Here is a 26,289-nt window from a genome sequence, read left to right as displayed (position 1 = left end):
CAATGTAGTGCTCATTACAGGCTAAATTCCCCTTAAAATGCTTGGTTTTCTGGTCTCCATGTCCACACAAAACAACTTCCTGATGCCTGGTTGCACTGTTCCATGTGAATTTGTACAAGGTTAAACTGGTTTGTCCACTACAAAACACACACCTCATGATAGCTCTACACCGACAAAAACTATTTGCAGTCCAAATTTAACTTTGGCATGATGTTCAGTCAGAATGTTTACTTTTAGGCTTGTGTTCTACCCTTAACCCAGTTCATACTCATCGTGCACATCAGACTGTGGATGTGCTGTAAACAGTTCATTGTGCATGTCAGCTGCTTGCCCCGCAAGGTTGTGACCCACTACTTGTGCCTGCGCTACATACTGAACTGGGATGTACTCTTCAGTAGAGTCAGCCCTGCTGACTTCATCATCCACTCTACGAACTCATCATCTCTCTATTTTCTTTCATGCACCCTGCTCCTGAGCAAATATACGTGCCCCTACCATTTCTACCAAAACATCTGCATAACTATCAATAATTTCTCGTGCATTCTGTTTAGTACCTAAAACAACTTTCTTTGCAGTTCCACTCTGCACAATGCAAAAGTTACCAGCACCTGAACTGCCCTGTGTATTTGGCACAGGTACTATTGCCTCAACACAACACCCATTATCACCAAATGTGACAATGAACTTAAAATCAACCATGTTGCTATCCCCACAATCGCTTCAGAACAGCGCATATTCATTCCTGCTACCTCAGACTCCACAATTACACTTGATACCAGAGGTGGTACTTCTACATTACTCACCTTAATTTCATCATCATCATTACTCAGTGTCTCACTTAAGTTCCCACAAACATTTATTATGACACTACCTACAGTTAGTTTAACCTTCCCGCTCAAAACAATTGTCCACCCATCCACGACGTTCTTCCCTCCTCTTCACAGGACCGAAAGGTTCACCTACAGTACTGGTAGTCGGCCGTCCTGCAGGAACAGATAAACTATCCACAAGCCTGCTCCTAACATTCAGCTTCCTCCTTTTCCTTCCTCTCTCCTTCCCCTATCTCCCTTATTTTCATTCTCCTCATAATCAACATATTCCTTACAACACGAGGCCTGTTTTTGATCAACCAGTCAGTGTGCTCTCTCCACAACTTCTCCTTATACGGTGTAGTTTTGTGATAAGTTCTTTCCTTCACCTCAGCATCACGTGCCTCTAATCTCTTAGACCACTTTGCACTGTCCACCAGCACCTTATCTATTTCATCTCTTAAATTCTCTATACCGTCAATGTCCACGTTGGGGCATTGACGGGGCGAGGGACATTTGCATGTGTGAACCGACAACCATAGCGCTGCCCGTCAACCGATAACTGGCAACAGTGGAATCCCATGGGCAATCGGAGAGCGTGGCGCCAAGTTTCCATAGTTCAAAAATGGGACGTTGTTGACCAACACAACATTAGTAAGTTTGGTTCCCACTGACATCAGCTATCCAGGGTTAAAATTTTGTGACAATTTTTCTCCACCCTGTATACTACTAGACAATGAGCCACACTTCTTGCTCATTACACCCATATTGCCCGTATCAACCAAGTGAAAACTAACACTTGTATTTATGTCACCTTAGAAATACCAGCTTTGATCACCTGTCATATACTGAACTTAGAAGTGCAACTCAACCCCTGGCAAAATCTACTAAACTGCCATGACCTCAGAGCCGAACAAAAACAAAACAAAAAGACTGCACTCACCCCACCGTGTACAACAAAAAATGCGCCTTGCAGCAGTTGTGTTATTTTCTTCATCTACGGATGGTGGTTGTAGACATTGCCCCTCCCTCTGCTATCACAAAATGGTGTGATGGAGGGCTCAAAGATTCCTTGCTGGCACCACTCTGTAGAGTGTAGACAGCACTTGGTAAGGTGGGTGTCAAGAGTAACACACTGAAGGTCGAGACACGTTTTATCAACCCTTCTGCTGCTACAGACATGCTCTCTGCATTCTGTGCTGAGCACAGCTCTGTTGTGCCTGTACTGCTCGTCAAGTGCTGATATCTGTGGTAAACGGTGGTATTCTGGCCGCTATGAAATACTTGTATTATTATTACAACAAAACTATACACTGAAAAAAAAATTGATTTTTGCGTGTCTTACAGTCTGATATTTTGACTCTATAAACGACTCCGATTCTTTTCATTTTAAGTCACATTTACTGTGCTGCATCCAATAAAATAAAACTTTGCAATTTTAAAGAGCTTGCAGAGATAAAAACACATTGTGTGAACTCTGCGTAGGGTTGATTTTAACTCGTACATTGCAGTACACGAAATGTAGATCAGGTATTACAATTTTATTTAAAAATGAGAGCAGAATGATATCCCATTTCATTCTTGAGTTTTATATCCAACAAATGGTTGCGCACGATACACGTTTTTCTGTCCCTGAGAATCAGGATTTAAGTGGTCATAACAATTGTCATTTTCAAAAACGGCTCATGATATTGAAACACTGTTTTTTGTAAGTGATAGCACGCAAAGAGGCACCTATGTTGTATGAAAAACACTCGAAACTTTTTTAAACACAGATATATGGAAGTAACTCGTTTGCAGCAGTGAGAGGTCAGCATCTCACAACGCATACAGACATCAACAGCACTGCAGGAAAACCCAAACGGCGCATGTATTCATGTCCACAGTGCTTGGGGAACAGCAGAGCAGGACATGTACACACATCCACAGAACAAAATGGTTAAGCTTCAAACATATGTCACATCATTAGCAACGTGATGCAGAAAACACCACATTCCGGTGACACGCCACATTCCAGTGACTCAGGCCAGCAATGTCTAGCAGGCTGCTGGCTTCTGCCCTGGTAAAGAGATGACATTAGATGCGTTAATGACATTAGGCTGGGCAACAACAAGAGGTCTATCAGTAGGCCACAGCACCAATGTCAGTGAAACATTCTTCCTTCTGCTGTGGAACAGCCAAATCCGGCACCTCCAGCCTGGCTCGTGACCACTGCAGCAGTGAGTGAAGATTGCTGCGTACGGGACAAGACCTGGTGCCCCCTGGCAACAGCGGCTGTGGACGACAGATCGGCTGGCATAGTGGCACCAAGACCCTCAAAGGAGACTCAGGGTAGGAGGCAGCTGGCCCAACCAAGCTTTGAACCCATGGCTGCAGCTGGCAATGCCCAGTCATCTTGTGCATCTAGCATGACCCTGGCATCGTGGTACTGCTGCTGGATTCCAAATTAATCTGCTTGAGAATTCACAGCCTTTTATATGGTTCAAGAAGTATTTGTCGCACTATTATCCAGCCCCTGGTCTGTCTTCCTTACTGAGCAGTTAGCCCACCTCACAATCCTTTTAGGTACATGTTGTTTTAACCAATATGCTGCTACTACACTGCACTTACTGGTATGCGAGTTTGCTAACACAATGCTTCACAGTGGCTTTCTCACAAATTCCTACAAACTTAAAATTAGGTAATGTCACTACAGTGAGTATTAAGCTGTAATACACTTCATGGTTTCCTAATTAAATTGGGTTATTCTCAATCCTCTCAACCTTTTCATCTCGGAATGGTAATGAGGTCACACGTGAGTGCCTGTCTATGCTGCCAGGTGTACAAATGCCATCTCCCTAAATTCCAATTTACACAGTCTCTTACCTTTTCAAGTTCTTTACTAACCTGCCAATTAATGGAAGAGGCCTTACCCACACCATTTGATACAACTGAAATTCCTCCCACCTTGCCTTGAGAAATTAGGAAGATAATAAACTCTCTCACGAATAAAAGCTCACATGGAATTGATGGCATTTCCAGCAGGATAATAAAAGCTTGTTCCCAAGAAATAAGTGGGATTCTTAGCCACATATGTAATAGCTCTCTGAAGCAGGGCATTTTCCCAAACAGACTGAAGTATGCCATTGTTAAACCACTGCATAAAAAAGCAGATACGACTGATGTCAAATGCAGCCCAATCTCTCTTCTGACCGCCTTATCCAAAATTCTTGAAAAAGTAATGTATTGTAGAGTAGCTTCACACCTTTGTAAAAATAGTTTTAACAAAATGTCAGTCTGGTTTCAAGAAGGGTTTCTCAACGGAAAATGCTATATATACTTTCACTAATGAAATATTAAATGCTCTAAGTAACCGGAAGTCACCCGTTGGGATTTTTTGTGATCTATCAAAGGCTTTTCACTGTGTAAATCATGGAATACTTTTAGATAAGCTCAAGTACTGTGATATGAATGGGACAGTGCTCAAATGGTTTAAATCATACCTAACTGGAAGAGTGCAGAAAGTTGAAATAAACAGTTCACATAATATGGAAAAAAAGGGGGGCTGGTGATTTCTCAAACTGGGGAACAATCAAGAATGGGGTGCCGCAAGGTTCGGTCTTGGGTCCTCTGCTGTTCTTAATATATATTAATGACTTGCCATTCTATATTCACAAAGATGCAAAGCTGTTACTTTTTGCCGATGATACAAGTATAGCTATCACACCCGACAGACAAGAATTAACTGGTGAAATTATAAACGATGTTTTTCAGAAAATCATTAAGTGGTTCTATGCAAATGGGCTCTAATTAAACTTTGACAAAACACAGTATATACAGTTCCACACAGTAAATGGAATGACCCCATTAATAAATATAGACTTCGATCAGAAATCGGTAGCTAAGGTAGAATATTCAAAATTTCTAGGTGTATGCATTGATGAGGGGTTGAACTGGAAAAAAACACACTAAAGATCTGCTGAAACGTTTGAGTTCAGCTACTTCGCTATTAGGCTCATTGCAAATTTTGGCGATATACATCTGAGTAAATTAGCTTACCATACCTATTTTCATTCTCTGCTTTCGTATGGCATCATATTCTGGGGTAACTCATCATTGAGTAAAAGAGTGTTCACTGCACAAAAGCATGCAATCAGAATAATTGCTGGAGCTCATCCAAGATCAACCTGCAGACACTTATTTAAAGAGCTAGAAATCTTCACTGTAGCCTCACAATATATATATTCACTTATGAAATTTGTTATTAACAATCCGAACAAATTCAAAAGTAATAGCAGTGTACATGGCTACAACACTAGGAGAAAGGATGATCTTCACTACTGAAGGTTAAATCTAGCTTTGGCTCAGAAGGGGGTAAATTATGCTGCCACAGAAGTCTTTGGTCACTTACCTAATAGTATCAAAAGTCTGACAGATAGCCATATAGCATTTAAAAGGAAATTGAAAGAATTTCTTAATGGCAGCTCCTTCTACTCATTAGATGAATTTTTGGATATAGTAAGTGGGTAATTTCCAAACCCCACAAAAAATTAAAAAAAATAATTAAAATATTGAGTGTCATGTAATATTTTGTCTAATGCAATATCTTGTATAGACACCTTTTATTAACCTGACACGTTCCATATCATTACGAAGTGTCGTATTCATGATCTATGGAACAAGTACTAATATAATCTAAACCAATCAGCTGTTCCCTGCTCACCATATCTTGCTACTATCAGCACTTTACCTGCCAACCATTATTCAAATGACTGGCAGCAAACTCAAGAAACACACTGCACACCATTTAGATATTTGTGCGATACCATAAACTAGTTTTCCTCTCCATTTCTCCAAGAAACCTATTCTTAACCCTCAACAAGTTCCACACTTTCCAAACTTGCCAAGCGTAGCAGGTACAGCTCAATTTCCTGTAGTATTATTTTACAAAAAACAAGAAGACCCTACAATGGCAATTCACAATCTCAAGACAAACCTCAACCTTTCCTCCAAAATCCAGTTTTCCCAGCAAGCTCCCAAGAGTCATTCAAAATCATTACCTCCAGCCCCACTTTCAGGTTCAATGAAGTTGCACGTGCCACAAGCTTCTCTTTTTTTTAACAATTTTAAACAAGGAAATTTTGCTACCAATTAAAAGCACGCATTGAAAACTTGATATACAGCTACCAATTAAAAGCATGCATTCAAACTTGATGTATATTTTTAACCTCAGATTTTTGTGAAAAATGATAACCACAAAGTAGGAACATATACCAACACAAACAACTTCTGGTTCATAAAGCATTTTCAATTTCAGTCATACAGCTTATACATGTCATTCTTTTATGGATAACATTGCTTCTCCTCTCCCTGTGGCATTCCACATGAGGAATAGAGCTACATATTCCCTGCTCCATGCACACAAATCTAAAGCTGTTCAATAGAAAGTTTGTGAACTGTACTTTGCTTGACTGTCTACCTGGTCCAGTCTCTTTTTATTGTGTTTCTCTTCAACAGCCTTCATTCATAGTTTTTTGCTATATTCAGCATTATCGTTGGCTGTCCCAACTTATGCTTGCTCATTTGATTTCGTGTTTGGAATATACATTCCTGTGGTCCTTTATTCTTCCCTCTTTTCCCACTTTAATATATTTTTCTCCATCCTCATATTTCGTTTGTTTCCTTTTCGTTAATACGTATTTGCAACAGGACATCTGAATCCAGTTTGATTTACGTCTCATCTTTGATTCATAAATTATCTGTCACTTATTACAACAGGGTGTATATGTGGACAAGGAAAAAAAATTCCCAGATTTCCCAGTTAAAAATACACTTTCTCCCGGGTGAAAATACACTTTCTCCCGGGTGAAAATACACTTTTCCGTGTTAAGTGACAGTATACTTTTCCTCGGAACTGTAAAACTTATCGATTTATTGAGATTGCAACACGCTTTTGTAAGCCAGCCGTAGCTCACGTCATGTGATCTCGCCAGCAGATACAGCGGATATTCAAAGCATAGGACACGTCATGTCGTCAGCCAATAGCATTATCACAGTTAAGTAGCGGGTACACACAAATAGGTAAAGTTAATGGTTTAAATTAATATACATATTGTTGCTACAAGAAAAGAAAAGCTTTCACATAAAATATTGGTATCAATGATTAATAAGCTGCAAGAGAAGCTAAACTTTCACGTATAACGTTGATCTTCTTTGCGCGTGTTACACTTTAATATACATCACACAAATATGCCAGTAAAATGTTTAATAATGACATAAATGTCTGATCTTCTGGGCTTGAAATTTTTCTAAATGGTCATCCTCAAAGAGTTGATTTTTATATGAGAGTCAAACATTCTGTGATTAAAGAAATTCATCGCACATAGTTCATCTTGGGTAAAACGAAATTTACTTTGAAAGTAACGCTTTTCAATCAATCATTCGCGATAATTTCCCGGGGGTCGACAGAAGCATCCGATCCCACGCGTCGGCTTTGACCCGTGACATAAGGGTGTTGTCGTGTGTGACGTCATGACGGCGCGGGGTTTGGTTTGTGAGTGTGGCGTGTTTGTAGATGTCGTCGTGTTGTGGTTTGTTGTGCTCTCTGGTGGTCTGTTCAGGGTTTCGTTTGTGTGGTGTAATGGGCTCAGTTTGCTTTTGCACATTATCCAGAATTGTTCGAGTGTCGGCTGTGTCTGTAGTGGAATTCGTTTCAGTGAGTTAACGATTTTGTGTGTAGGTTAATTTAGTGTTGTTCGCTGTACATCTTGTGGTAATTTTAGAAAAATAAATTGGTTGTTGTTTTTGTTCAGGAATGGATATGACGGTTAAAATTAATAGTGCACAGGTCAAGGGAAGTGTTCAATCCCAATGTGTGGCTGTGTATGTTGATATTGGTATCGGGAGATGTTTTTGAACTATATAGGCCAAGGGAAGTGTTTGATCCTAATTTATGGGATCAGGAGCTGCTGTTGAGCTATATAGGTCAAGGGAAGTGTCCGATTCCAGATGATATTGTGTTTAGGTATTTCCGCCATATTTGTGACATCATGGGTCAAAGCAGACGGACGGGATCGGACGCTTCCGTATTTCTTTTTCCCATGACCTGTTAGAAAGAGGTTCATTTCAGCAGTTGCCAGAGAGCACCAGATAACAGGTGACACAGCACTTGCACAGCTACGATGACACAATAAGCCCGTATGTTCATACATGTAAAACATTAAACGATCTTACGTTATGTTATAAAAGCAACAAGACATCAGAGGATATTCCAAGAGCGTCAGAATTTTGTGAACCACAATAATGTGCATAATTCTGTTTAAAGTGTACATTCATACGTCCATATTCGGTTGTAAATTTTCTTGGAGTACCAGTACTGTATTATTTCATGTTTAGTTCTTTATTATGACATAATACCACACTTGCAATTAGATGAAAACATGCTCTTTTGAAATGCAGAGAACACTTGAAACTAGCCAATAGGGTGGAATTAAACATTTCGTTACAAATGAATTGACTGCTTCAGTGGAAAAGATTAATAAAAACCACATTTCTTTAGCAAACCAACAAAAATAACTTCATTGTTCTACAAGGCGATTATTGCTCGACTGAAATTGCCGCCCGGGGCAGATACCCCTGTTCGCTCCCAGTGAATACGGCAGCTTGCGCACGACAGTAAAATTTTTCTGAGTAGCATCTTGCTACTGCTTATACAGCTAACAGCCACACTTTTGTAGCCAGAAGTGGGAGAAGGTACTACACATACGTGACTCAACTGTGCATGCGCATGGGCCCGTAAGCAACTGCTCACACGAATCCAATGTAAACAGTTGTGACTTTACGCTCATCAGAGGCAATTTGTTGTTATGAAGCATTGCATAGTCTTCCTAAAGCCTTTGACACATTTTGCTGCTGGCAGATGCTTGTGGGAGCACTGTGTTTTGTTGTTGTACATGGCATTTCATTTGCAACTTAAGTTTTATTTTAGTTTTTTCCTCTCATTCATGTTTTATTGCTGCAGTATTATTCTGCAGTAGTGGGATACAGTAATATCCTTTGTTTGAATATTATTTCTTACCAGTCAAAATAACAAAAATTTAACTGAAAACTTAAAAACGGAATTCTAAAATATTCCCGGGTTTTTCCTGGTTTTCTCCCGAATGAAAAAATTCCCGGGTTTTTCGTGGATCTCCCAGGTTGTATACACCCTGTACAAGCTGTAGACTCAATTTTGAATATTGTTACCTCTACTGTTAATTTGACATCATTTCTTCATTTCAAATCTCTTGTTCAGAGTTCGGGACTATTTCTCCTATACTTGCATATCTGTGCACACACGGTTTCGAATTACATATCTTTACTCTGATGAATGAGATTCTAAAATCTGAAAGATGATGTTAATGCCATGCGAGTTTGTGTGTGTGTGTGTGTGTGTGAGGGGGTATCATTGATTAAGTTCCCATTTTGGGAACTGTCGTGTGGCTGCTTTTCTTCTTAACAATTATTACAATTATTCATTTTTTACTTTTATTTAGAACAATTACAAACAATTATGGTACAGGGGCACAACTGAGACACAGGAATGGAAGTGAAAGCAAGATTCAAATGTGGAGAAGCCTTTCTGCTGATAAACTTACCTTATATCTTGGTAAGGCCTATGTTCTGTATCACAAATTGCTTCATTCAACTTTAGAAGAATTTCGTGACCTTCTGCTATCTCTCCAAAGACACAGTGCTCACCATCCAGGGACTGAAGATCCTTTGCAAGTGTTATGAAGAACTGTGATCCAAACCTTCAAAAATCATAAAATTGAACATGCACACCTTTGTGGCAGAAAAAGTCAAAATGAAATGCCTTTGAACAAATATATCATCAAAATTTAAAAAAATTAAAATCTGATTATTTTTCTCTGTAAGTATTAGCAAACCAACAACTAAGTTAAAGCTTCCACTAAACTTTCTAAAACATACTTTCTCCCAATCAAAGTGAATACCAAGTGTAGCTGCTTTTGCTTCAGTAGTTATCTGGCAAAATCATGTCCTGCAACTGATGTAATTGGTTCCAGACGATGTACGTAAAAAATTATCCCATTTTAATCATTTCACAAAAAGAAGAATGTTGAAAAATGCACGTTAAATGAGACAAAGGTTTCAGAGAAAACTTTTTGAAGACAAAGGGGGTGAAAATACAGTCTACACTATTTTTATAACAGTAACACCTATTTAAATTGTGTATGATGACTAAATAGATAATATATGTCCATAAATGATGTCATTGCTCCTCCACAGCTATCCACTTTCCAGGAAACATTTTTGTGAACAAACTTCGTACATTTTTAGTGGCTCTGTTTGCTGGTATGGTCCCAAATAATAAGAGTGACAATTTTAGTCTTATTAACAGTACAGCTGTTCACAACCCGAATGTTGGTTGGAACACTGCATTGCTGGAATAGTCATGACCATGTCCGATGCCCCTGCCTTCCTCTGACCTTTGAATTGACTTGTTCTGTCACTTATTTGGGGACGTACAATTTAACATGGACTCTGACTAATAGCAAAATTTCAGAATTTTCACATTAATAATCACTTCCAGAGATGAAAGTAGTAATAAGGGACTGAAAGTAGTAATAAGTGACCAGGAACCTTTGGAGTTGTAGCTTGAAATTAACTTCAGTTTCCAAACTAGACTCTTGCGCAGAAGGCTATTTCTGATCACATGTCCAAGAATATTGTAGGCACTTGTGAAGCAAGGCAAAACTATCATAAAACTGTGCGTATGCAACCTAAAGTAGAAGGACTGGATTTTACAGGTGTTCAACATTGAGGTTATTAGCGAATCTAAAGTGGAATGACCAAGAAAAATTAATTGTCGGAAAAACAGATTCCATGCTAACATTAAGCTGAAGTATCTTACGGAAGTGTAATTCACCCATGAAATAAGTGGAGTACAAAACATTTATAAGACTGATTCTTGAGTACTGTTCATCAGTCTGGGACACGAGGTGAATTAAAGGTATGTCAATGTCTACACGATGTCCCTCTCTTCGTGCACAGTCACAGACACATGGGGATAAAAGAGTATGAACAAAACTTCATGAAAAGAATGCTTGTATGCATTTATGAGTGTTCTCATGTCTACACATTGCCTCAATATGCAAGATGTCTGCTACGCATTCCTCTTCTTTTCTTGGGAGCTTGTGCTGCATTTATTGCAATGAAAAGACAAGGCAAAAGTGACTACAGGTAAAGAACTATATAAATGACAGAGGTACGATAAATACAATGTGATGACAACGATTTGTTTCCAAATTTTAAAGGTCACAGCGAAATTTCAGATTTTCTTCTTGGGAAACTGCAGTGATAAGGCTGGCAATTACATTTTGTTAGCTAGTAACTGGCAACTTACATATTAGTTTGAACTATTTTCTTTTGCATTTCAAAACAAAGCATTTCCTGAAACTCAGAAATACTCAATGGAGACACTTAGCCATTATGTGAGGGTTAATTAACTTTCAATTTAATTTAATAAAAATGTTGTTTAAACAACTCTGATTATTTGTAGATTAACATCCTTGGACTTAGAATGAAATTTTCACTCTACAGCAGAGTGTGCACTGATATGAAACTTCCTGGCAGATTAAAACTGTGTGCCGGACCGAAACTCGAACTCGGGACCTTTGCCTTTCGGGGGCAAGTGCTCTACCAACTAAGCTACCCAAGCACGACTCATGCCCCGTCCTCACAGCTTTAATTCCGCCAGTACCTCGTCTCCTACCTTCCAAACTTCACAGACGCTCTCCTGTGAACCTTACAGAAGGCAAAGGCAAAGGTCCCGAGTTCGAGTCTCGGTCCGGCACACAGTTTTATACTGCCAGGAAGTTTCATCCTTGGACTTGACAAATCTGGGAATTTCATAGGTGTGAGTATCCTCTGGAAGGGAGGTTGTGTTTTCAAATTTTGTAATTTTTGCATCATCAATGTCCCTCACTTCTATTTCCAGTAGTTTGTTGAGGAGCTACTGATAGCCCATCATATAATTTTTTCACGTCATGCTTCTCAGTTGTGTTACGAAGTCACCATAGCATGAATATTCATCTACATTTTTCAAATACACTTTTTATAAATTTCTAAATTATTCTTCTCTATTTTCCTACCTTTCCTTATGGCACCTTATTTTTAGAATAATATGATCAGAGACATTTTCTGTAATACTTGACACTCAGGGCACCACATCTCAATTTTTTATTCAAATAATCTTTAGAAGTAGCATTCCATTCAACTTTTCCTTGTCTGTAATCATCTATAAATTCATGCATGCTTCCTTCGGAGTCAATAGAACTGCACAGATCAAGTGCTCAGCTTCACTACACACATAAAAGCTGGATTCCAACGTCGCCTTAAAACATCAGTAGCTTTCATTGATCTTACAGCCGCCTAAGATGCAGTATGGAGATAAGGACTCTTGTACGAACTCGCCAGAGTTATACACTGCCAAACCACAATCAGGCTCATAAACAACATGCTATCTGAGCGATACTACCAAGTTGTCCTTGGCAACCAACTAAGCAGACAGAAAAAACTTGATAATTGTCTTCCTCAGGGCTCAGTTTTGGCACCAATCCTGTTCAACTTGTACACATCTGACCTCCCTGAAACAGAGTCAAAGAAGCTGATCTATGCAGACGATCTGGCCTTGGGCACCCAACAGAGAACTCTTGAAGCTGGTGAGGAGATACTATCAACAGATCTGACCACAATAGATGATACTTCAAAAAGTGGAGACTGATACCAAATCCAACGAAGACTGAAGTAAGCTGCTTTCACCTTAAGAACAGAATGGCTAATGCGAAGTTGAATGTCATCTTTAATGGTCAGGTCTTTCACCAAATAGACTCCAAAATATATAGGAGTGACTCTTGATAGAACCCTCTCTTACAGGAAGCATATTGAAAACACCGCAGCAAAGCTGAGATCATGCAATAACATCATACAGAAGATGAGTGGTACCTCATGGGGCGCAAAAGCTACGATACTGCGCCACCAGACCTCCGAAGATAGAACACCCTCCTCAAGGAATACCAAAAATTATTTAAAATCCCTGAGCTTGCAATGCACTCTGATGTTCCTGCACTCCAAATGGACTGCGGCAACCACCTGTCTTATTGGCAGAATCACAACAGGCACCTACTTTCAATGTCAACAAAAAGTGGACAGAAATGTGGAAAACTATTGCGCATGAGGAACATCAGACCCTCCAAAGATCTGACAAGTCCAGCCAGTATGGAATTAACGTGACATGCCTGGAAAACAATTAATCAAATCCGCACAGGCCATGGCATCTGTGTTGAAAACCTCTACCGATGGGGAAGTGCTCCATCTTCTCAATGTGACTGTGGAAATGAATACCAGACGATCAATCACATTGTGACCACCTGTAGCAGAAGAGCCTACCATGGGAACTAGGAAGACTTCTTTGAAGTGACCGAGGCAGCCCTTGAATGGATCGACAAATTAGATATTAATTTACAGACTTATTTTTTTAAATTATACATTATGAAATTAATATAGTTTTGTAAAGTTATTGAGTCCAAAATTGTTAGTTGCTGTTCATACGTAATGCCATACACTAAATAAATAATAGACATTATTACACATAAATCACTTCGCGGCATGATCTGAGCACACCACACAATCTAACACACATGGGGCCCCAGCTGCCTTCCATCTACTAAAACGCACAAAGATTTCCACTGAAGGCGGGAAGCATGCACATACGCTGTTTGTAATTTATGCACGTGCACACAGCTGATCACAAAAAAAGGCATCATGTGCATGCACCTTAACTCAGAGATAGAGTAGATCCAATAAAGGAGGGGAGGTTTCATCACTGCATCATTAAGTAAGGGCAAAGTGGTTTTAGAGATGTTCAACAACCTCCAGTCCAGGCACAGCAAGAGAAGTATAGACTGTTATGGAAAGGTTTACTGCTGAAATTCCATGAGCACAGGTTTCAACATGGAACAGGAAATAATTTACTTCCCCCCGCATATGCGTTGAGAAATTGTAATGGCGAGAAAATAGGAGAAATTAGAATTCATACAGAAGTTTATCAACAGTCCCTCTCAATGGACTATTAAGGAATGGGACATGAAAGGGGGATATTGTAGTGGTATGAGAAGCAGCCGCCACCACACACTGTACATGGGTCGACAGAAGCGTCCGATTCCACGCGTCGGCTTTGACCCGTGACGTAAGGGTGTTGTCGTGTGTGACGTCATGACAGCGCGGAGTTTGGTTTGTGAGTGTGGCGTGTTTGTAGATGTCGTCGTGTTGTGGTTTGTTGTGCTGTCTGGTGGTATGTTCAGGGTTTTCGTTTCTGTGGTGTAATGGGCTCAGTTTGCTTTTGCTCATTATCCAGAATTGTTAGAGTGTCGGCTGTGTTTGTAGTGGAATTCATTTCAGTGAGTTAACGATTTTGTGTGAAGGTTAATTTAGTGTTGTTCGCTGCAGGATCGTGTGGTAATTTTAGTAAAATTAATTGGTTGTTGTTTTTGTTCAGGAATGGATATGACGGATAAAATTAACAGTGCACAGGTCAAGGGACGTGTTCGATCCCAATGTGTGGCTGTGTATATTGATATTGGTATCGGGAGATGTTTTTGTGCTGTATAGGCCAAAGGAAGTGTTTGATCCTAATTTATGGGATCGGGAGCTGCTGTTGAGCTATATAGGTCAAGGGAAGTGTCCGATTCCTGATAATTTTGTATTTGGGGAGTTTTGTGATGTCGGTTTTTTTCGTGGTTTTGTATGGGGGTGGGTGTCTAAATTTGTTTATATTTAGTTTGCCCCTCACCCAAAAACACCTAATTTCCCGCGCTTGTCCCGTTAGTGTCACTACACTTTTTTCGATGTACTTTCGTCCTCATAATGTGTACGTACCGACTTTATATGCGCCATATTGGAATCGTGGTGTACGGTCGTTTCCGCCATATTTGTGACGTCATGGGTCAAAGCAGACGGGCGGGATCGGACGCTTCCGTATTTCCGTGTACATGATGTTTTGTGGATTAAATATGTAGATATTTCAATGCATTTTTCTGGATTGCAGATGTCCACCTGACGTCGCCAACTGATTTGTCAATGATAATTAGTGATGAGAGAATGTCTGTTGAGGCTGCATTAATTTGTATAAATCCACATATTAATCTCCGAAACATTGAGCAGGAATTTTGTGATCCACAGCTGATAGCACAGTAAGCCTCGAAATTGGTTCCATGTTATCCATTAGGTGTACAGTGTAATCAAGATGATACAGTATTAAGTCTATTGGCGGCCTTGATGTTGGTAGCATTATGAAATTCTCCCATAACGATTTAAATTTACCTAATCAGTGTGGCTAAAATAGGATTTTGACTATGCAAAATGATGATCATAAGGCCATAGGATCCATAGCTAAAAAATGGGATAGTTCTAGCTCAGACTCCTTTCCTCTGCTGCATACTGGAGTGTGCTCAGCATTTGTTCTTTGCTTAGAATATACTGCACAGCTCAATGTTGTTATACTACAACACAAGAAGTTAATTTAAAGTTCAGACTAGACTGTCAAAATGATGTACACCTCGAGTAACTGCCACAGGTTACTGTACACAATTTCTTTAAATATGGTGCACTTAACAATAGTGTGGCTACCTAGCAGTTTTAGTTTTTTTTTTAATTTTTATTTTTATTATTATTATTATAAGTAAGTGCATTGCAAACTTCCAAACTAAAATAAAACTCAGACTATGTCATAAATCAATTTCTTTGACCAACTGTCACTGCCACTACCTAACAGTTTAAAAATCAACTGTAAGATCTTCAATGTTTTTCACTAACCACGCAAATTACTCTTTATAATTGGATGTATTCCACAAGTTACCAACCTGTCTTTCTGCTTTAAGTTTTTTTTGCGAACTTTTAATTTTTACTGATCAGTCATTGAACACCATGAGAATTTTACCACATAACAAGCCTTTGTTCTAACTGGTAAGACTGACAGTTAAATGTTGTGGTACATTTCTTCATCGACTCTGTAGCTCACCTATCCACAGATTAGCAGTTGACCAAAATCTTCCCAAGTTTTTGCACTTTTTCCTCTCTTACTAATTTGTCCTCTTCTGTTAAAATTTTATACTTCACATGAAATGCTGTGGCATGTAACCTTGCACAAGTAACAACTAGAAGAGAACTGAACACTGGCAACATAATTTTTTGTGCCAATGTTTTTTGGGAACATAGACTGCGGTGATGAGTTGCGGATCTGTAATGTACCCTGAAATGGTTCAAATGGCTCTGAGCACTATGGGACTCAACTGCTGTGGTCATTAGTCCCCTAGACCTTAGAACTACTTAAACCTAACTAACCTAAGGACACCACAAACATCCATGCCCGAGGCAGGATTCGAACCTGCGACCGTAGCAGTTGCACGGTTCCGGACTGCGCGCCTAGAACCGCGAGACCACTGCGGCCGGCATAATGTACCCTGAGATATAAGTTAGGATGGAGGGTGATAATTTGGCTGGATAATTTGGCTGAAAGTTGGTTAAGCCAACAAACGAGAATACAAAATATTTGTTGTTGTGACTTACTGCTCTGTAGCATACCCCAAGGCCTAGGTTAGTTCGAAAGGTGGCAGTGTGTGTGTGTGTGTGTGTGTGTGTGTGTGTGTGTGTGTGTGTGTGTGTGTGCGCGCGCGCGGGTGAAAGACATCAGAAAAAGATGAGGCGCTCGCTAGAAGTAGGGTGGTAGCTTGAAAGACAATAATGTCATTGTTGTCATGTTTCTATGTGCAAGATTTGAGTTACTTATTGATAAGTAGATAGATTGTTTATTGTAACTATCATGGAATTTCCACAGCAATATTTTGAAATATTCCACAAGGGGGGGAAAAAGTTTACCCTGCCACTTTCTGAAATTAGCAAGTGAGTGCACAAATTTCTTTTTAGTCTCACGAGTGACAAATACTGATTTACACCACTTAGAGAAGTATCTAAATTGTTAGCCTAACAGATCAGGCATTTTACCATAGGAAATTAACATGTTTTTGGCACAGATTTTACCTTCAACATCATATTCAGTTCAAAGAATATATCACACAATTTCCTACAGTGGTGGGTTTACACAGCCTATTACAAATAATACTCACATGTTATTTCCACAGCTGACCATTGACAACAGACCTGCCTTATCATGTTTCAATTTGGGCATTAATTCCCCTTCATAATATTTGGCATTTTCTCCGTGAATTTTGCTAAAAATGAAATACAACATGAATATTTGATTTTCACCTCACTTACTTATGATGTTGCACATTTATAACAACCATACCTGTAAACAGATTCTCCACCTTTTCCAGAGCCAGTCGGATCCCCCGTCTGTGCTATAAAGTTGTGTTGTATTGAATGAAATAAACAGAAGTTGTAGTATTTTATTCGGCAGAGTTTCAAGAAGTTCAAGCATGCTGCAACAAAGATTCAAATAGTTCCTTGGAATGTAATACTGAACACATGGCAGGTAATGGGCTCAACAAAATAATTAAGTGTAGCATCATACACTTTTCTAAATTAACATGAAGAGAGAAAAACGAAAATGGCACCAAAATGCTTCTAAAGTCCAGAGCAATGTTAACAAATAAGCCACGAAACTGAAGGATGCTTCGTACAGCAATGACATATATTGTTAACCACGTTTAAACTGAAACAGTATGTTACTAACACTAACATGAAAAGGACGGCAGGGCAGTAACCGGGAAAATTTCATAAGGAAGCAATTTAACAATACTTACTATTTGGCCGTTCTGTTGTAAATAGGTCAACTGTGAAGTCCCCAATGGTAGTTTCCACGACGACAGCCATCGTTTGCTAACTATAACCTGTTTGTATATACAATCTAAGCCGTGTAACAAATACGTAAGATTAAAACTCTTTAATTATGCAGACATCTTCAGCTATTACAGTATCATCCGAAACTACTCATAACTGAATCTCACTTTAGTCACACAACCGTACATCCACGGACCATACAAAAACTTTCTGTCCTTTCTTGGAACCATTACGTGCGATAAGTATCATAACAACATAAGCATCCAGATGGATCTTTTAACATAACCTACATTTGCATTGAACAATCATAACAATCAACAGCTGCTTCGTACAGAACATTATTCCCTTGTCCTTGCAGATACAATATTATCTTTCTTCTTTTAGAAAAAAAAAGTGATACGTCTACTACAAAAATAATTGATACATCTCCTACGTCTGTCACGTCACATAACACACTTCTAATCAGAATTTCAAAGATAACCCTCTCATACCATAGCACCATATTTGTGTCTAGCGCCTGACATGCACCTACGACTCCACGTTTACGAAGCGAGTCGACCTTTTAGTAAGCGAACCAAGCTTTGGCGGGACATACGAATTTCAGTAATATTTAAGCTGCGCACAACACGAAGGCGAACTGATCTTCATAGCCTGCAATTACACTTTAGTATCATTGGGAGTACGTATAAATACATTGGAATTAAATGCAACTGTCAAAAAGAGATCATTTACTTACTGTATTATGTAATAGTAACTTTATTTAGACTTGTAGATCGTACATTGTGAGCAGAGAAGCACATGATGATATAGAACAAGTCAAGAATGGAGATGAGATGATAAATGGTTAAAATGATAATGGCACTGTTATTATAAGGATACAAATGTTCATATAATACATATTTAATGCCAAGAAACAGAAAAGCATGTAGGTGGATATCTTGTGAAAAAGTTAGAAATGCACAGTATTTATAAAAAAAATTCAGAAATGCACAATATTTCTAAATAAGTTCAAATTATTAACGGAAAGAAACATATAACAAAATAACTGGAAATTCAAAAGTACCATATACATTTAAAATGCATTACTAAAGTAAAACAGTAAAGGTGCCACACTTCTGTATTAAAGTGTTCAGGTATACATACAAAGTAAAGAAAATGGACAGAGCAAGAAACATGGAAATACAAAAGTACCACACATTAATTCATTGCTAAAGAAGACAGTGAAGGTGACACACTTCCATATGAAGATGTTCAGGTTTACGTACAAAGTGATGAACATGGATGGAACAAATAACATGAAAATTCAAAAGTATACATTAAAAATGCTTTACAAATGGGGAAAATCACTTTTGTATTACAAAGTTCAGGTTTGCATACAAATGCATAGAGCATGGACAGAAAAAGTACCAAGCTAAACAGAGTTACATTGTATATCAGAAGACGAGCTTTAAGAAGAAATTAGAATTTTGTCTCAAGAAACACAGTAACAGAGTAAAAACAGTGATTTAATAAAAATTTTTTTTAGGTTAGTTCCCATTTCCTTCAAGCTGTTAATTGTATTTATCTCTGATGGGAGATGGTTGTAAGTTTTATGCCCATATATTTAACACCATCAGCATGTAATTTGGTACTATATGCTATAATTTTTAACTGAGATTTGTTACTAGTGTTGTGTGTGTGGCAATCTAGATTTCTGCATCGGGCAGCTAAATGCTGAGCTACAAAACAAACCAGTTCCATTATATGGAATCATGGCATTGTCAGTATATTTAATGCTTTAAACAGTGGTTTACAATGTTCAGTTCCGCTTTTTGATGCCATTATTCTGACCATTGGTTGTTGTAATTTGGAAAATGTATTGGATTCAGAACTGTTTTCCCTATAAATTAGGCCGTAGCTCATAATGGATTCAAAGAGAGCATGGTATACGAGCTTCAAAGTGTCAATGTTGGCTGAATCTTTTATTGATCTGAGTTGGTGGCACATTTGTTTGAGCTTCTTTGCAACTATCTCTACATGCAGGTCCCAGTTTAGTGTACTACTGACGATTAGTCCAAGGAATTTGGTGTCCTGCTCACTGACAATTTCGTCTTTCTCAATGTGTATGTCTGCATTGAAGAGGGTACCAATCTGTCTCGTCTGTGTGATTATTAGCAGTCAGTTTGTCTCAAACAAAGATTTTATGTGACAGTATATATATTATATAAAAATTGATTTTAATTTTACATTAAAATATTTGTGCCATCAGCATACAAATAGAATTAGCATTAGGGATATTTTCTGGGAGGTCACTGATGAACAATGAGAAAAGGACTGGGCGAAGAACAAACCTCCCCTTTGAGGTGCTACAAGTTATATTTAGGTATCCGACCTGCAATAGGTAGAATCCTTGGGGTTGCTGATTTCTACACATCACTACCTTGGAGGAAAACCGGCACATCTCTGAAACCACTAGTTTAGAGAAAACCCCACATAAAGATAACAACCAAAGTTTCACGCAACATTACTTTTCTCCATGAAATCACATCAGCACTGTCTTTTTCTTTGTAAGTAGTACATACTCAGAAGTGACTTTTACAAATTTTTCTTTCATTGTGAGTGATAAATTAACCATAAGGGCTTTTATATGTGACACTTTTCTACAAAGAAAACTACTTCAATTTTAATTAAAGGGCTTTGACTTGTGACACATAAAAATATAAATTTCAGCTCTTATACCTGTAAAGGGTATGAAATAAATAATTTAGTAAAGAAATAATTATAAGAAAATATTTATTTATAAAAAATACAACATAACACTCTACAAATTATTTGAATCAAATCAAGAAATTAATCAACTCAGTTCCTTTAGTTTGTTTTACATTTTACATAAAATAGTTAACACAGAAAAATTAATCTACAAGTTATTAAAAAAGCAAAAAGAAATTTTGGAACTATATTTTTATGTATTAACTGCAACACTCCAGCCTTTTTAGCATCTGATACACCTTTATTAGTAGTATAGGCTTTTGCCAGACACACCTTCTGCTTACCAGTTTCTCATGTTTTACGATTATTAGTTAGTAATACTACATTATAATCTTGTTCACTATAAGAGTTCTTATACAACAACTCGTTTGGTTTATCTTGGTCGATCCTGAAAATCTTAACTTAAGGAATCTTGAATGCTTCTTTGTCAGTATTCCTTTTATTGATCTCCAAGCCTTCATTTTGAAAGTCATAAAAATCGTCACAACAAAGCTTGTGCACAGTTTATGGCACGCCAGTTTTTTTCCCACGTTATTAGGCTCACATAATGATCAGGAACATAAATAGGACCAGATTTTTTAGCTTTCCTGGTCTGTTTCTCAATATTAGAATGTACACTGTCTCCCTCATTTTGGGTATGCCCAGAAATTAAATATGTTTGCATTATGGCTTTAATCCACTTGAAAGTCAGTATTTCTTTATGGTACATAGTAATAATGTTTTTATTTTTATTTTGAGCGGTGCAGTTATCTGATTAAAAAGTGACCTCTGTTTTGTTTTTGTTGCTTGACTCATTACCCCTTTCTTGATGCAGTTTCTCTAAATAACGCGATACACAGGAAGTAGTTTCAACAGAACCTCGATTTGCTTGTCCTTCGTGCCAAACGTAGCAATTAACTGAATTTGTGTTAAGCTGAAAAATAGTGAAATTGAAAACGTTCAGTTTGGAAAGGCAGTAGAACATTGAGGCATCACCCACAGGACATGGTAATACAGCTTGTAAGTCATATACACTGCTACTATACTACTAGATTTCTTATCTTTCTCTTTCTCAGTTCATGATAGATCTTTCTCTTTCAAATGGTTTTCATATTGCACTGCAAATTTTTCTTTTTCATCATTAGATGCACTTTAAAACTCACAGTGATCCATCTTCGGGGTAAGAAAAGCCAGATTAAATTATTTGGTAAAAATTGTGTAATATATGAGGTAATTACCATACTCCAACTTTTCTTCTTTGCACATCTTTTTGTAATCTCAATAAAGGTCACTTATTGTTTTACCACCTTCAATGTATTCTTTAGCAGTTCTGACTAGGAATCTTCAGAATTGAGCTGATATGTTTTCTAATGTTTTCTTTTATTTCTGTTGACACTTTCGGTTGTTTACCATGTTTTCCCCATAAATCAGTGGAAATAACTCCTCCTTGAGCAGAAATTCTCTTTTCCTCAACAGTTCGAACCATTCGTCCGCTTATACCTAAAGTAGCAGTAAAAAAACTGTTTACAAATTCTTGCTTTTTCACCATTATGATCAAAATAATAAGCAGTGTTAAGATGACGCCGACTATCTTCCTTCTGATAACGGTACCTTGGTTGCATGGTTGTCATGTTAGCAGCGATGTAAACACGTTGCTTCTGTAAGTCTCCCATTTTCCTGTACTCCTGAAAAATATTTTTTCTCTCTTCATCAGAAATTTTTTTTGAATTTAAGCCGACACTTTTCCCCACATGGAGGCATCATTTTCCGAGCTTCTCTCATTACTAGAGTCCTTTCAATTGTTCCATCGTCATTTTGTATTTTCTTTGTAGACTTATAACTTTTACCACAGTTCCTTAGGATTTTGCTTTCGTTTTTTTGTCATTTGCTAACAGTCCTCTTTCTTTTTAGAGTTTTATTTTCAGATTTACATGGAAATTACACTTTTCTTTTACTTTTCCTTCCCCCTGCTTTAGACTCTGTAACTCCACAGTCTAATATAACAGTCGCGACACTCACTGCTGCAAAAGTTGTTACCGTTTGACAGATGGTGCGACACTAGCGCTCCAAGCGGCGGGTAAGACCAACGTCAGATGCGTTGTAAGCATAATGTTTGTTTTACATTCATTTCCTACGTAATTTACGAAATATTTGACTTATTTTCTTGCCTCCAAGGGTTTGTATAGTATCAGAAGGCATATATGTTTCTAAAAATGATTCTAAAATATGCGCAAGTATGGACAAAAACCATGAATCGAGTGGCAAGCTGCAACACATTCGTGAAGAAACACGTGTGATGTTGGATAGAATTGCAGCTTACGACGTTGATATCAAAAGAATATAAACACACAGATTCATACGTAAGAAGCACAGAAATGTACCTCTACATACAAAAGCGATCGACAGCTCATTTACTGTTCTGCAAGCCTACTGTGTTTGTCGCCTGTTGCCTCAAGTACGACCTTCATCTTATATTATTCTAAGTGGGGCAAGCAACTGCCAAATAGTAGGAGAAATATGTTGAAAACATTATAATGAGCTGATTACATTACATTTTACGCAAGACCAAATATTTGAATAATTTTCAAACAATCTGTCTGTGAACAAGGTGCTGACAAAATGTCATCACACGAAGGAAGCAACGAAAATTAAGTGACTAACAACAGAAGTGAATGAAATACATACCAAACATTACACTTTTGTAAGACACGAATAACTGCTCTTAATCTAACCACTTCATAGTCAAAGCAGGTCTGTGTTGACGATTCACACAAATCTGCCACTGATACATGGAGAGTTGAACTGGCTGCTTCTGTGTCATAGGGCTGTTTTACAGCTTTAGATGGATTGTCGAATCTTTGTGGCAGTTTCCTCTTCATCATCAGTTGAGGTGGCTTATTTGGTACGTCAAACAGTGTGAGTGCTGCATTCGACACGAGTTTATTAGGCCGGCCGGAGTGGCCGACCGGTTCTAGGCGCTACAGTCTGGAGCCGCGCGACCGCTATGGCCGCAGGTTCGAATCCTGCCTCGGGCATGGATGTTTGTGATGTCCTTAGGTTAGTTAGATTTAAGTAGTTCTAAGTTCTAGGGGACTGATGACCTCAGAAGTTAAGTCTCATAGTGCTCAGAGCCATTTTTTCGAGTTTATTATTGTCTGCGTTAATGAACTGGTTTTGTTTGAAATGTAGCGAACAAAACTTGATATTATTATACAGGTAAACTGGATCTTTTTTCATAAGGTCTTCTCGTCTGCTATTAACTAGCCATTTTCTGCTCCTAAAACGAAACATTAATCATTAATACACATTTAGTTTGCAAGTGAATCCTGATGATACGGTTTAGTAACATGATGGTATATACCTCTCAGGACACTTTCCTAAAAAAGACAGCTGTAGCGTCTTCTTCCTGTTGTTTCTGCAGTTTATTGCGCTACAAATGCTCCCACTTGTAAAAACCATTGTAGAAATAATAATAATAATAAAAACACTATCCGCTTTCACAATCGCGCCGAACTCACAGTTCAACTTACTGGCCACTTGGGGCACTGCTGGCGCGGTGGGCAACAAAATTGAGGCGAAGTGTCGCGACTGTTATGTTAGACTGTGGTTAATTCTTTGAGCAGATTTTGATGAGTCACTAGAATAGGCAACAAAATTAGGGTCAGCATCTGTGTCGTCGAAATCAAAATCTTCAAAAAGTTCATCTGCAAATCTCTTCAAAAACATGGAGGTACTGTTTTCACCTGGATCACTACACTCTTTTCAGCAGATGTGTATATGCTGAGGTAGTTATAATTCTGATCATCAGAATGATTCAAAACGATACTGCCTTGTAAAACCTCACCCAGATAGCACAGTAAGCCGGTTTCAAACTTGTTTCCAGCTGTAAAGTTCAAGTATATAACTTGATCAAAGCTGGAATATTCAGGCCTGTTAGCTGGATTCAAGCTTGAAACAAACATCAAAGTTGGCAGAGTTCAAGCTATATTTCAAGCTTGACTTATCAAGCTTGGCTCCAGCTGTATCTACACACGTGGAGTACAGCCTGGTATTTACAGCTTGTTTTAAGCTATATAAATATTAATCTGAATTTATTGAACCTAATTAATTAAATAAATATCAGAATGGAAATGGTGTGAAAAAATTATGAAGAAGTTTTAATTTATTTGTGCCACGTATTAGAGAGTTAGTTTAAAATGACCTCTTTTTGCTCAACAACTTGTAATATGTATTCTTAGCTGGTAATCCATTTCACTTTTATCCAGGCTCAATTTTTCTACGTAAAAGAATATGGTATTCCTTTACGTTACGTAATATTTAACATTTGTAACATTAATGTACCGAACTGTTTTCTAGTATAAAACAAACGTGTCAACAAACCACAACCATTAACGCGCGTCACAAAGGTAAAATGGCCGTAAACGTAACTTTACGTTACGTAATATTTAACATTTGTAACATTAACGTACCGAACTGTTTTCTAGTATAAAACAAACTTGTCAACAAACCACAACCATTAACGCGCGTCACAAAGGTAAAATGGCCGTAAACATAGCAAGGCTCAGAAAAGTAAATAAAATAAGATAAAACAGAACTGGAGACAGCCACACTCAAACCAAACTCCGCGCCGTCATGACGTCACACACAACACCCTTACGTCACGGCTTATAAACGCTTGTGGCGCTTCCCGTGGACGTCTATGGAAGCTATGCTGCGCGCGCATCTGCTGTACAGCCTTCCAGGGAAATTACAGTTTATTTCAAGCTTGGGAAAATTATTTTAATTCAAGCTAAATTTTTACAGCTTGATGTAAACTGTGTAACAGGTTGATTTTTCAATCTTGAATTTTCAACTGAACCTAAACTCAATATCCACCTTGAAATAAGCTTGAGTGCTAGCTGGGCAGTGTCCCAACAGCGTATCAGAACAGCTGCAAGAAACAAAATTAGTAAGTACCTTTCATGTGAACTGCATAAAATGTACTTAACGTAATACATGATTTGTCATTGCACAGAACCGACCTTGAGAGCTAGTCATAATATTCTGAGCATTTTCTTCAGTATTGTTTGGACGCTGAAGCTCCCAAATTGTAGCATTTTGATCATTTCGTTTGACAGCTAATGTGACAATTAGTGGACTTTGTGAACTAGCCGACATTGTAACTGAAACAGATTCATCACTATATGTACTTCTTTGTTCAAGAGTGGCACAAGACAATATATTAGAGCATGACATTACAGTTTCGAAAAAAAGTTTTGAATAATTTTTGAGAAGAGTGGCACATCTCAAACTAAAACAGGAAAGGAAACAAAACTGTCACATCTCAAAATAAGACATTATTTATCATATAAATGTACTGTGCCTACTTACTTTCACATGGAAAACACAGACAGAATTCAATATGTGACTCTTTTCTTCCAACATCCGCGTGAGCACTGGCCGAACGCTGCAGTACAACTGACAATGTGACACTCTTTCTCCAATTGTTGGAATAGGTTCTGTTAATGCAACACTGACATAACTGCTCTCTTGTGGCCGAATACGCCAGTTGCGTTTGTGACACTCTTCCACATAAAAGTATACCACTTTCTCGTTTTGGTGATGACATGAGCGAAAAATCGGCATTTTTCGAGTTGTGCCGGTTTTCTTCTAAGGTAGCGATATTGTCTCCTTTCACTTATGGGAACGAGATCGGTAATCGGAATATAGAAAACTTAATTCCCATATATGTCGTAGCTCATAAACATTTACACTTGACACTGCATCCATACAGAATGAAGTATAACAAAGAACTGACTAAAGTAAAGTTAAGATGGAGGCTCGACAGAGCACTTCGAGTTCACAGATATTTAGTTTCGTGGTCGATACAAACTATCGACGCCACACAGACCCCCCTCCCCCCCACCACAGTACA

At 38.2% G+C, this 26,289-nt stretch overlaps 1 protein-coding gene across 2 annotated transcripts in view; it reads right to left on the bottom strand.

Moving 5' to 3' along the window:
* The window catches only part of LOC126235998 (zinc finger CCCH domain-containing protein 13), an 85,640-nt gene extending 67,525 nt beyond the window's left edge, over nt 1-18,115 (bottom strand). Inside the window, exons 1-4 of one of the 2 annotated variants that reach the window (XM_049945005.1) lie at nt 17,612-18,115; nt 17,155-17,287; nt 16,973-17,077; nt 9,425-9,580 (exon numbers count right to left, since the gene is read on the bottom strand). In XM_049945005.1, the coding sequence (XP_049800962.1) occupies nt 9,425-9,580; nt 16,973-17,077; nt 17,155-17,287; nt 17,612-17,681 (464 nt within the window). In that variant the 5' untranslated portion in view covers nt 17,682-18,115. The remainder of the gene's footprint in view (nt 1-9,424; nt 9,581-16,972; nt 17,078-17,154; nt 17,288-17,611) is intronic. The other variant, XM_049945006.1, reaches the window with a different exon arrangement.
* Nucleotides 18,116-26,289: the final 8,174 nt, after the last annotated feature.

The sequence above is a fragment of the Schistocerca nitens genome, chromosome 2 (genome assembly GCF_023898315.1).
Source record: "Schistocerca nitens isolate TAMUIC-IGC-003100 chromosome 2, iqSchNite1.1, whole genome shotgun sequence".
Lineage (NCBI taxonomy): Eukaryota > Metazoa > Arthropoda > Insecta > Orthoptera > Acrididae > Schistocerca > Schistocerca nitens.
Note: the sequence above shows the minus strand (reverse complement) of the source record. Positions and strands in the feature narration are given on the sequence as shown.